This window comes from Furipterus horrens, unplaced genomic scaffold, assembly GCF_987537825.1.
Source record: "Furipterus horrens unplaced genomic scaffold, mFurHor1.1.pri manual_scaffold_4, whole genome shotgun sequence".
Lineage (NCBI taxonomy): Eukaryota > Metazoa > Chordata > Mammalia > Chiroptera > Furipteridae > Furipterus > Furipterus horrens.
This window is the reverse complement of record NW_028327174.1, coordinates 20,569,598-20,582,680: the sequence shown is the minus strand read 5'-3', so window position 1 is coordinate 20,582,680 and position 13,083 is coordinate 20,569,598. Positions and strand designations below refer to the sequence as shown.

The window sequence follows — 13,083 nt, the reverse complement described above, 5'->3', positions numbered from 1 at the left end:
AGTTGAAGAGCAGGGACGAAATTAGAGCTGTGCTTTAGAAGATGGCTCTGGTGATGTTTAAAGTGGGGCCATGCAAGGAAGGCGTTGGAATTAGAAGAAAAGTTACTCCAATCATTGGGACCTGAACCAGGGTCTATGCAGCAACGGAAGGGCAGCGAAGATGGAAAGGATAGAGGAGTGATTGCAGTGCTGCCCTGTTGAGACTTGGAGTCAGATTATGGAGCCTAGAATGGTGTTTTTTCCATTGCAGAAGAAAATAAACAGGTTTAAATGAAAGTAAGTTGAGTTTTAAAATGCTTACGGACACATGTAGATGTCTAATAAGTAGCTGCAAATGTTGGCCTCCCAGGATGGTGGGATGTGTGGGTCTAAGATCTGAGTTATAATGGGGGCATTTGGGGGGCTGTGTTTGAGATGTAGATGACAGGAATCCTGTCCGTCCTTGTGTCAACAAATATTATCTCTTAAAAGATACAGGGTAGGTATTTCATGAGAAACTGATACATCAGACATAGCGTCTGCCTTCAAGGAGTGTATAATATAATAAGAGAAATAGGATTTACTTCTGGAAATCCCAGTGACTACATTTGACTACACTGCATCTCAGACTTCAAAAACACTACAGTGAAAGCACACGCCAAGACATATGAACATATGCTGTGATAACATTTACATTTTAAATGAAGTACTAAATACCAGGCTTGCCCTATTTCTGGATATATTCTACCAACCAAATATAAAATACACAGTTGGCTAACAAAACTACACTTTAAAGTTGTCTTCTTCACTTAGTTGTTTCATAATATCTTTATATTAAACAAGGTTGCTCGGATGATCTTTTAAGAAATGCTACTACATACTCAACAAATCAAGCTTTTGGTTGGAGAAAGAATGAAGAATCTTGGGCAAAGGACAATAGGAGAATATTGGTACATCAGGGAACAGCGGAAAAAGGTTGGAGAGGGGTTCAGAAACATGAGATGATGTCAAGGACAACCATTCTCATTTTCCTAGGGCTCTGGTGAGTTTACATTTATAGTGGCCAAAAATAAAGGAGGAACACTGGTTGGGGACACACACTAAGAATGCCAGCCTTCCCCTAGTTTAACCTGGCATCCAGGTTACTTTCAGAATCTTTTTTGGCTTAACTTTATAACTCTTCTTCTTTCTCCTCTTGATGAATAAAAGAAGATACTTGAAAAGAGTTTGATTGAAGCACATGCATCGGTGTAATAAAGTATTCTTGGGATCTAGAGACTATTCATACTTTATCCTCATTTATAGAATCAACCCAATATATCATTTTTCTCTAAAATGTTAGCTATCAAGAGATATTTTCAAAACAGCTTCACAACAAAATGTATATTATTAGGTTTTTTGGTGGACATTGAAATAGCCAGCTTAAATAAATAATTGATCACCTTTAGTAAGTTATGAGGATTGATAAAGGGGAAAGGGAATGTGATACTCTTCCACATTTAAAACATCTTATGGGGGGGGGTGTATAATCTGATACCTTCCTCAAAAGGCTATATTTTGTATTTTTCAAAACCCTTCACGGGGCTAAGCCAATAGCTACTTACAATCATATGAATTTCACATATAATTAGGAGAATTACTAGAAGTTTGTACAATGTTTCTTATATTTAGATTGATAACTAGTTCTTGATTTGGTCAGTTGTTGAAAGATAGAATAGCCTGCTTGTTATTTTTTAAGATTCTGAGGTTTAAACCAAACCTTGTAGTCAAAAGGATGAGAGCTTAGGAAGGGGAAAGAACTCCAAATAACTTACTATTCTAAGAAGTGCTAGGCCCAATGAAGCAGAAGGAAATGCTTTATAAGGCATAACACTGATCTCCAAAACAGACATACTAAAAACTGCAGAGATTTTAACATGGAAGCCTTATTTATGCTATCTTGATTAAAATTAATGAGCTGCAAAGAAGTATTAGTTTACCTACAGTAGCAGAAAGACGGGAGAGGTAGCATGTGAGGAAGGTTGCTACAGGGTTTGAAGTGATTCTGGAGCAAGCAATAGCCAAGAAAAACCACAGCAGCCAACCCTAGACTTAACAGGGACTCTGGTGCTGCACTGAAAAACATTCAAAAGGCTTCAGAAAGGCACTCGGTAATTCTCTTGGCAATCATAAATATCACAGTGAACTAGGAAATCCTTTATGTAAAAGAAAAGAAAATTCTTGTGCCCTTTAGTGAATTATATATATGACTAACCTTGCCTTTTAGGATAATTTACATTTAGCTTAAACTCAGTCAATAAATGTTGTTGTGAACATCAGGAATGACTTTAATCATAGCGTTAAGTTTATTTTTCTTTTACAAATCAATGGTATTTACAAAATAGCTCCTAGGTTAAACAGTAAGTGCACCAGAATTATGAATATAAATCTTTCCCAATGAGGTGCACTGACAATTGGTTAAAAAAATAACGGACTTTTAAAAATTTACCAAGGAGGACATAACACAAAGTGGTAGTAAAAAAACTTAAAAAAAAAAAAAAATACTATACCATTTCAGTTAATACTGGCTTAGAATCTGTGCTTTTTTGATATGGTAATTCCAGTTCATTTGTAAAAGCACACTATTATACAAAATGTTACATTCTTTTTAAACATCAATACCAGTATTGACTTGGGCTCAGAACGTTTACAATAGCAAGGGACATTATGTAATATAATGCTTGTCATATTTTGCTTTAAAAAAACAAACAAAAAAACCCTTATATTTGTGTTAAACTGGTAGCTTTAAAAAAAGATTAAAAAAAAATTAGACAATGTAAAGGCCATACAATTAATTATCTTCCTCTGCAAATGAAAATATCTCCTACTTATATACAGTTAAATAAAAATTCAGATTCTACTCCTCTGCTATAATTCCTTGATGATGTAATTTTATGATGTGAAGTACATCATAGTAGAAATACTTGACATAATTTACTGGAATTCCATTTCACAGTTACTGAGGTAGAAATTGGCCATGTGTTTTTCCATTAAAAGATACAAAAATCGATCTTAGTTTACTGATCTAAAGACAAGTATTTTTATCATAAGCAGTTTTATAATCATAATATCTAAACCAAACACTGCATATAACTTGCTCCTTGATGTGTTTTTTATTTACAAAGACTTTCCACTAGTGAGAATGTTATTACAATGTAACACTGTAAAACGCATAGGAGAAAACAGGGTGGACCATGTCACAAACAGTTAATACAGCATACAGTATTAAGATACATTTTCTTGTTTCTAAAGAAAAGGTACTTTAGAATTCAGTGTGAATCTCAGAAATAATTCTGACTTAAGTAAACATCAAAATTTTAATAAATAACATACATAAAAAAACAAACATTTAAAAAAATTACCTTATATCTAACAAAATAATTTCTTACATTTGATGAAGATTATGGTTGGATTTATCTTGGCAGTGTTGATTTGTATTAAATTTGTGTACTTTATTTTCTCCATTCTGATGAAATTCCACCCTTTTGGAATCACAGGAAAGGTGAAACCAATACTGCTACAATATTGTGCCTTCCTGAAATGCTTCTATCCACCTATTAATAAGAGAAATTTGTTATATTTGTAAAATGCAATTATCCAATATATGTTATGTTAATATAGATAATAGCTGTGCCTACGAATCAGTGAATTTAAGATCTTTCCTATAGCAAACTAGAAGTCTATATATATGGAACTAGCCTTTTATTTGGTAATTTGCCCCCAAAATTGGCCTGAAAAGTGCATCTCTTATTTCTGTGAGGCATGTGGAAGGGGCCATTTCATGTAAAAGCTCTATGATGTCCTGATGACCCCATTTAATTGGTTTTGGAAATGAATATATCTGCAAAGGCCTTTATTTGAACCCCCTTCCTGCTCTGTCCCCATCTTCTTCTCCCTTAACCAGAGATTCCTTGGGCATCCACAGTCTAGACTTGTTCTAAAATTTTCTAAGAAAGGGAATCTAACATCTAGTCTATTGGTGATCAGAATTTCGCCTGCAGTAGAAAAGTGTCTCAGTGTCACAGAAGTCCTTCCCAAATCCTTTCACCTCCAAGTTGCACCTGACAACACACACCGCTGCAGGCGCCCAGAGGCCACTGGGAGGTTGTGCCGTTGTACCTCCCTAGCAGTGTCATGGCTTATGAACTTGTGAGGAACATTTGAAATCACTCACTTTAAACAGTAAAAGCAGCATAAGACAGAATTAGCTCAAATTTCAAGAACAGAGTTCTCTAAAAGTTAAATTTTAAGGGCAAATGGCATATGTTATACCATAAAAAGGCCTTTAAAAAAGGCAAAAATTTCCATTGACATTAACACATTTTACTATTCTGTGATGTGCAAAAAAGCAACCCATATGATGTTAATACCCTCGAAGAGAAACTCATAATTTAGCCTGTATTAAATCTAAATTACAAGTAAGCTGATTCCCTTCACCTAACTACATTCAATTCTGTCTTCTTCTTTTTCCTGATTTTTATATATTTTTCTATTTTTTCAATTCCGCCTTAAAGTGATTTCTATCTTGTCAATTTAGAGATATAAGCAAAATATGTATTTTCAAAAGCAATAATTTTTGTCAGTTTGGTGATGAATATAGGTGAAAATGATGAGAAATAGAATCTCTAACAGAATATTAGGCCAACTATTTTATCTAAGTATTACAGAAAAAAATAGCTAAATGACATAATTTTTAAATATTCTTAAGTACACAGAAGGAATTATTTGAAGTAACAGCTACACATGGCTGGATATCCTAACACAAACTCGGGGCAAAAAGTCTTATAGAGTATTTGTAACATTATACCTGACTAATTTTCAGGAACATATGCAATTCTGGTACATTAATTCTCACTGCCTTAAGAAATGACAAGCCTTGCATTCTTTTTTATCTGCACACATTTTTGAGTCTTCAGAAAACATGAGCACCTCTTAGTGAAAACAAAAATGTGTATCTTGTAAGGGCAAAATAAAAATCAAATAAAGAGGTGAACTGAACTGTTTTGTACAGAAAGGACCTTGATTTCACAGAGATATGCTTCTTTATATTAAGCAACCTCATGATATCTAAATATTCCTGTTGGGATTTTGAAGAGACTGTCTCAGTCTTTACCATCTAAAATACCTATTATGATATAAAATAAAGTAAATCTATTTCCTTCTACTCAGTCACTGGGAACAGCATGGGAGCCTCTTAATGTCTTTGACCTTTTTCCCAAAGAAGTTAGCAAGCAGCTGTTTAAACTCCTGCTGTTCCCCGGCACAATGGAGTCATTGGACTGCCAAGTCCTGGAATGTTTCAAGAGAAGATTCTTACCCTGATTGAAGGGAAGGTCAAATACTTGGCTTTCCTTCCTCTCAGCAGAGCAGCATCATGCTTGCTGCTTCCTCAGAGGTCATGCGTACACAAAATAGTTTGGACAGAACCACCTATTTTCTTTCCCCCTCTGCGTCCTGAAAATATCCCAGATACTCTTGCCTTCCTTTAGAAACAATTCTAAAGAGTTTGAATAGTATCTTAAATCTTTCTAATTTGGATCCTGATTTAAATTCTCAGTTGTCCCCATGCATTGAAGTAGGTTCCCTTACTATCAATCATTTAAAGTAACAACTCAAAGTTTCATGTACAAAAGAAAAATGTCTAAATTACTTACTTCTGAGCTGAATGAGCATCATCTGCTTTGAATACATAAAATACCATGTTTTTGTGCAGTAACTGAAATACTCTAGACTCTGAATTCTCATCTTTGACTTGAGTGACAGTGAATCCCAGTAAAGGCTGACTCTCCAAAGCTGCCACGTCCTAATTTAAAAAGACACAGAGGTGACGATTTTTAAAACTGATAGAAAATTCAGACGTGCAAATTTCTGATGTTGCTCTAATTTCATTTTATATGCACACTTATAAAATGACAATTCTAGCAACTTATTCAGTTTTTGTTTATTCAACAATATTTCTTGAGCCGCCACTCCCAGACACTGCCAGATGATTTTCAATGTGTTCACATCCACTGAACTTCACACGTTTCCCTACGACCACAGGAGGAAGGTCATTATATTGCTTTCACTTTATGAATGCAGAAAACATAGCTTAGAAAGGCAAGTGATTTACCCCAGTCCCAATAAGGAAGAGCTAGGAACCTAGAGCAGTGGCTTCCACAGACATTGGAACACATGGTGATCAGGTGGGAGAGAAGGGTGGTATTAGAGCAAACAGTCAGAAACCATTTATAACCCAAAGGCAACCTAGGTTATCTGTGCTGATGCCTGATCAATATAATCTGGAGATAGTCAAGGGGATGTCATCCAACAGAGCTTGGAAGAAAGGATAAGAACCTCTGTTTCAGTCAAGTAGATAGTCACATGACACCAAAAAAACAAAACAACAACAACCTTACATTTTAATACTATGGAAAATTCCTAATATTTTTGAGTAAGAGCTCGCTAAACAAAACAAAGACACCGTTCACATTAAAAACAACAGCAACATCTCCCCCTCCAAAAGCAAAGCAAAACAAAAACATGAAACAAACAGATTAAACAAACACTGTGACTTATTTCCAGTTTTCATTATAAAACAAGCAGATTCCAGATCTTACCTCACTGGCAGCGTATGTGTACAGCACTTTATTTTTTATGACAAACCACAAGTGCTTCCAAGGTTTTTTATTGCCCTTTGACCTGTACAAATAGCCACTCATAGAAGAATCTTCTGTGTTTGCTGATACCTAGATAAGCAAACCGCATACACAGTTTAATGGTGTTCAGAGAAAAATATTCAAAATAATAAAACTGCTTTTGATAATTGGTTCTGAAAGCAATAACCATAATAATGTTTAGGAAAGATATTATTAATTTTCAAAGTCTGCTACTGTGCAAATGGAATACTTGCCATTACCATAAGCATAAAAACCCTTCCTTTTAGAAACAGTTTTAGAAGTCTACCTGCTTTGCATGTAAGTGTTTCTTAGTGGGTTAGCCTGAGTTTTCTGGGTTGGCAGAAGAAAAATAATTCCAAAGGTCAAAAGGGCTTTTTTACAGCTGCATTTTGGGGACTGTGGGTGTTGTTTATTGCTTTTCTTAATCTGGTAATTAGGCAAAATGACTTAAAACTTTAACTCTGTCCCTGAAATAACATATAAACAAACAAAAAAGTATACCAACAGAAAAATAAATAGAAAATTCTACTATTAATGGTGATTTTAAGGATCAGTTTCTGCTTCCCAAATTTTGGTCTGAAAGACAAGAAACTTGTTTTACTTCCTAAAGGGCTAAAAATGTTTTAATCTCTAGGCAAAAAGTAGTAAGCTTTTAATGATTATAATTTGGCAGTTGAAACGTTTCTCTTTTTCTCTTTTTTGTTAACACAGGAACAGCAGAGACATAAAAAGCTAAGTTCAGGAATTGCCTTAGTAGTGGTATGGCGAACAAACTCTGAGGTGGCTCCCCATGACTCTTGCCTCTGAAAGTCACACTGTTGTACAATCTCCTCCCCTTGAATGTGGCAGAACTGTGACCGGTTCCTAACCAACAGTGTATGGCGAAGGTGATGGATGTCACTACCCTGGTTGTTACATTATATAAAACTTCATCTTACTAGTAGACAGCTCTAGAGACTATCTCCCATTCTGGCTTTGAAGAAGTAAGTAGCCATCTTGGGAGGCCTGCATAGCAAGGAGAGGCGGGCAACCTCTAGGAAAAGCAAAGAAGCAGCCACAGCCCTCAGTCTTACAACTGCAAGGAAATGAGTTCTGCCAACAACGTGTGTGAAGATGGAAGTAAACCCTTCCTTAGTCGGTCTCCAGATGAGAATCCAACACCGGCCAACGCTGTGATTGCGGCCCTGCAGCAATCCCAGCTAAGCTATGTCTGGGCTCCTGAGATATGATGTGCGTTGTTTTCACATAGTCATCAAGCAAAAGGATAAAATTTAAAACTCAACAGGCCACAAAACTGAACACTTGAATTTGACAAACTGGATGGGATAGCAGTGATGCCTGTGTAGGCTATTATCACTTCTTCAAGTTTTTATTTTAAGTTTAAAGGAAAGACAACCTACGATTAGTGATATCAGCTGTACATAACCAACCAATGCCTACAAATAACCATGCAGATCAGTCGTTGGCGGCGGCGGCAGCCGTCCGTCTCGAGAGACGATGGTGTAGCTTCTTAAGAGTCTATCTGCACCGCCGAGAATGGCTGTGCAGTCCGACTCGGGAGTGACACGGTATCTGTCTCCTCCCGTGTTAAATCGACATCTTGCGATGACGCTGGAGTGTCCTCTCCAGTGAAGCTGAAGCTACAGAGCCTGGGCAGGGTGATATGGAAGGTCTGCTGTTGCCCATGCAGCAGACCCCCCCTCTCTTCGCAGCTGAAGGGTCCAAGGGAAAGACGGAGTCAATACAGCTTGGCTTCAGGTGCGCCGCAGGAGTTGCCGGTGTTGACTACAACGTCAAACCGCCTTAGGGACTCCAGCTCCGGATTTTCTGTCGGGGTTTACTCCCTTAGCCTTTCCCCTGAAGAGGTATGCCGCAAGGCAGCGGAGGTTTTTTGGAGTCAGAGTTTTCCTTCTCTGATGTGCCCTGACTGGAAGATCGAACCAGCGACACTTAGCTCGCAGGCCGACGCTCAATCCACTGAGCCAAACCAGCCAAGGTAAATGCAGATCAGTAAATGTTTATAAAATGCCCAAAATATTCTGCAGAGTTCCTCCCTCTGGTAAGGAGTCTGCTCAAAGTAATTTTAAAACTTCGCATGTGTTCAACTTATCTTTACTTTTTATTGATGCTATAAAATGTTCTGCAAACCTTTTGACAGCCATTTTATAAATGACTCAGGTCATACGGGAGACCAAGCAAGAGAGCAAGACATCAGCCACACCTCATCACCAGTATTAAAATGCATTTCTTAATAGTAGTGAGAAATGACATCTTCCTTTGTGAATGAAAAACAGTCTATTATATGAATATGAATAATTAAGCTTCTATCAGGCTGCAAGCTTAATGGAAACACTTACTTCTTTGAGAGCAGCTGGGATTTTTTTCTGTTTCCTCCCTGATGGAATACTTTGTAAGACTGACGATAAGGCACTTGAAGATTTGTGATTTCCAGGAGATCCAATCTTAGGAGAGTGCTGGTGATCTACAAGAAATCAGGTACACTTATATAGCTAATGATAACCTTCTGCAATTCAGTTAATTCAGATCAATAAACAGTGCATAAAAGATCCATGGAAGGACACGCAAGAAACTGATGACACTGATGGCCCTGAGAACAGAAGATGGATGGCCAGAAGTTGAGTGGGAGCAAGACTTTCCACTGCCTACGATTTTATACTTTTTCAACAGTAAACCAAGTGAAAGGATTATCCTTTTGTGCCTTTAAAATTCCAAAATAATACTGTACCACCAACTTAAAGAAAAATTTAGCCCTGGTTGGTGTGGCTCAGTGGATTGAGCATCAGCCTGAGAATCAACGGGCTGAGGGTTCTATTCCCAGCCAGGGTACATGCCTGGGTTGTGGGCGAGGTCCCCAGGTGGGGGGCGCACAAGAGTCAACCACACACTGATGTTTCTCTCCCTCTTTCCCAGCTCCCTTCCCTTCTCTCTATAAATAAATAAAATTTAAAAAAAAAGAAAAAGAAAAATTTAAAAACTTCACTCCTGACTTAAAAATAAACTTAACATTGTTTAGTATCCAGATACCTGACCAAGTAATATTACAATAAACAAAGTGCTAGAAAGGGGGCATGAGACAAGATGAGCAAGCAGTTAGTATTTTACTGCACAGGTTCAGCAAAAGCTGGGAAGAGAATGAGATGTTTGAGTTGGCCATTAAGGTGTAAGCAAGAGTGTGCCAAGCAAAAAAAAGAGGAGGAAAAACGCTCTACAAAGGGAGATCAGCATAAGAAAAACAGACTGAGGTGAAATTAGATCATCTATTTGGAGAATAATGAGTCTGGAAATAAAAGGCCCATTCTAAGGAACCTGGGCTGTTGTGTAGGCAGTGGGAAATCAAAGACCTTTTAGGCTGGGGAGGGACATGAGCAGATTGAATTTAGAAAAATAAATCTGGCGGTAGGAAGGAGGAAGGATTTGCAGCAAGGAAACCTGTTAGGAAAGTATTACAATAGCCCAGATGAAAGAGAACGAAGGCCTCATTATGAGTTGAAGAAATCAAGAGAAAGACAGGTTTCCCAACATAAGTTAGACAAAATTTACTGACCAAATGGGTTTGGATGATGAGGGAGGAGGATTCAGAAATGAATTTTGAATATTCGCAGCCTATGTTATATACCCAGAAAACAAATGCAAGAACATAAAGGTTGGCAAAGGATTAATTAGATGGATATATCTTCTTGGAAAAAATGTGCACAGACAATAACAAACTCAATATACAGATTCTGAAATAGTATGTCATCTAGGTTTATTCACTTAGATATATTCTCATTTGCTGATGAAGAGCTATTCTTCACAGAAATGAAAGATAATTTTTTTAAAAAAATTTAGAACCTAAAGGTTTCAGGAATTTAACTAAAGATCTCTTCTCCAAATATAGACCTGAAGAGTCCTGCTAGTTGCATCCTAATTGCAGGGATGGATACCTGTGCATAATGAATAAGCAGATATGATTTATCATTTTGTATTTAGTGAATAGCTACACATTTAGATGTACAATAAAACCTCACTAAATCAGTCCAAGTGATCAAAATTAGGCTAACAAAGTGACACCCAGTGTATTTCCATAGAGAATTACTTAACGGATAGAGAAAAATGATTTGTAATGAGCACAGTTGTAAAACTAGAAACTTCAAAATTACTTGAGAGTTAAAGTTCATTTGTAACTGTTTTAAGCATTTCATTTTATAATTACATTTCTACAATTAGTATTCTTAGCAAAACTGTTTTCAGAATTAAAAATAAACTCCAGTCCAACCTCTCTTGGAAATACCACTAAATATCAGTTAAGAGACCTTAACTAAAAATAAGAATAAGTTCAGTCTTTTGAGATCACCAATCATACTGCTAATGTGTTTAAGATGATTCTTTCAGAAACTGTTTGAAAACATCTGGGAAATAAAGGAATTCTAGGTTAAGTCTTTACTTGTATATTACCTAATTTTTGCAGTTCTTGGAAACAATGTTCACATACTCTTGCTGGTTGATTTTTCAGGTAATCTAAGCCATACTTATTTGATGAACAAGCTTGGCATACAATCTGAAAACACATTGGAATTATTTAATTTAGAATAATCTTTGTATCCAAATCATCAGGTATAGTTACCATTTAAAGTGCTGTCTACTTTTCAAAAGCTTTTTACAGTCATCGAATCTCAATAACAACTCCATGGAGTTCAGGCATGTAATGAACTCACACACAATACCACACTGGAAGACACAGAGGCTGCAGATTATTACTAAGTGATTACTACAGAAAAATAATATATTTAATAGTTAATCTGTGCAAAATGTTTGACCAGTGCCTGGAGTGCAGTAAATCCTGTGCTAACTGTATTATCATTGTCATTGTCAGCATCACTGCTGTAACCATGACCACCTCTCCTAAGTGTCTAGCCATACAGTAAATGCTCTCTAAATAAGACCCCATTTAATCTCTACAGCAACTCGCTGATGTCACTGTTACTGTGCTCATCTTACTAATGAGGCCATGAAGATTTAGAAACATCATTCATGATAACTTCAACACTGAAAGTTTCCCCTATTAAATACAGCAGGTCCTTGAATAATGCTCTTTCATTATGACATTGATGTGATACCACAGAAAACTAACTGTGGTTTATATCAATTAGCTTACACTAAAGTTGGTTTCATGGTAAGTCATTTCACGTAAAGTGCAGAACCTATTGTCAATAAGTGAAGACTTACTATACTGAGTATCTAGATAAATGCAGTTTAAATACTTACCTGTAAATGCAAGGGTCTATTTAATTGTGAATTTGTAAGTTTGTTTTTTTTTTTAATGAAAATTATCTACTACTGACCATCTAAAATTAACTTCGAGGTAGGAGGAAATAAGTTCCCTAACAAGATTGCCCCATGCCTAAATATTTAAAGAAAATACCATCCATGATTCAGTATCATTTTCCCCCCTACAATGGTTTACAAGGGGAAATATGCTTGGTCACTATGTACAGCCTGGAGCTAATAAAAATCACAAAGAAGATGAGTGTTATCCTCCCCAACCTTTCCGCAGGCCCGACAGTGGTGTCGTCTCCAGGTCAGAGTAAATTCGCTTGTGCAGATCATACACATTGTGGCTCTGGTATCAGGAATCCAGATGGGAGCCTTTGATCCAAGGGGACTGACTTCCTCTTTATTTTCTGAGTCTGCCTGTGGGAGAGCAACTTCTGATTATCTCACGCACATTCCTGCAGAATCAAGCCTTTTGTTTAGCAGTGGTGGCTCACAATGCTGATGGTATCATTAAGGACACGAGATGAAATATGGGTTATTATATTCTTTCATGTTCTCAGGATATTAAGATTAGCTACATTCTAACAATCCTCCAATACAAAATTAACTTTAAAAAGATGCCTGTGGTAGTGCGATGACAGCTGATTAGTTTCCTTAAACTATACTGTATGTTCTAAATTTTATACAATGAGGTTTTACAACTAGAAAGAATATGAATATGCTACATGCTATCATAGACCTGCAGTGAAGACATTAATAGGATAACCATTTAGCTCTGAAATTACACACAGACCTCCAATCTTTCTGTGAAACACATGTTGCTTTTCTAAACCCCTGGGAAAGGTTTCTTTAAGACAAAAAGTAAATGCACTAAAAAAAAGGAGAAGGAGAAGACAATACCTCATCAAGGCTCCTACTTGGACAGAATGTGATTCTTTTCTTAGCGTACTCTTCTATTGACCTGGAAATCGCTTCAAGCCATTCATCCCTTTCTGTGGCAGAACTGTTGGGGGCAAAAGAAGGTTCCATCAACCAGATGTCAGCTTTTATTCTTTGTGTTTTCCTTACTTCTTCTCCTTCTCCCATGGCAACAGATTCCACCACCCTCCAACAACGCTGGTCACAGGCAGCA

At 36.8% G+C, this 13,083-nt stretch overlaps 1 protein-coding gene across 1 annotated transcript in view; it reads right to left on the bottom strand.

Moving 5' to 3' along the window:
* Positions 1-2,846: 2,846 nt before the first annotated feature.
* The window catches only part of FGD6 (FYVE, RhoGEF and PH domain containing 6), a 111,048-nt gene continuing 100,811 nt past the window's right edge, over positions 2,847-13,083 (bottom strand). The window contains exons 16-22 of the mRNA XM_090275093.1: positions 12,852-12,954; positions 12,222-12,368; positions 11,133-11,235; positions 9,035-9,159; positions 6,618-6,746; positions 5,673-5,821; positions 2,847-3,572 (exon numbers count right to left, since the gene is read on the bottom strand). Coding sequence (XP_090131219.1) covers positions 3,536-3,572; positions 5,673-5,821; positions 6,618-6,746; positions 9,035-9,159; positions 11,133-11,235; positions 12,222-12,368; positions 12,852-12,954 — 793 coding nt within the window. The 3' untranslated portion in view covers positions 2,847-3,535. The remainder of the gene's footprint in view (positions 3,573-5,672; positions 5,822-6,617; positions 6,747-9,034; positions 9,160-11,132; positions 11,236-12,221; positions 12,369-12,851; positions 12,955-13,083) is intronic.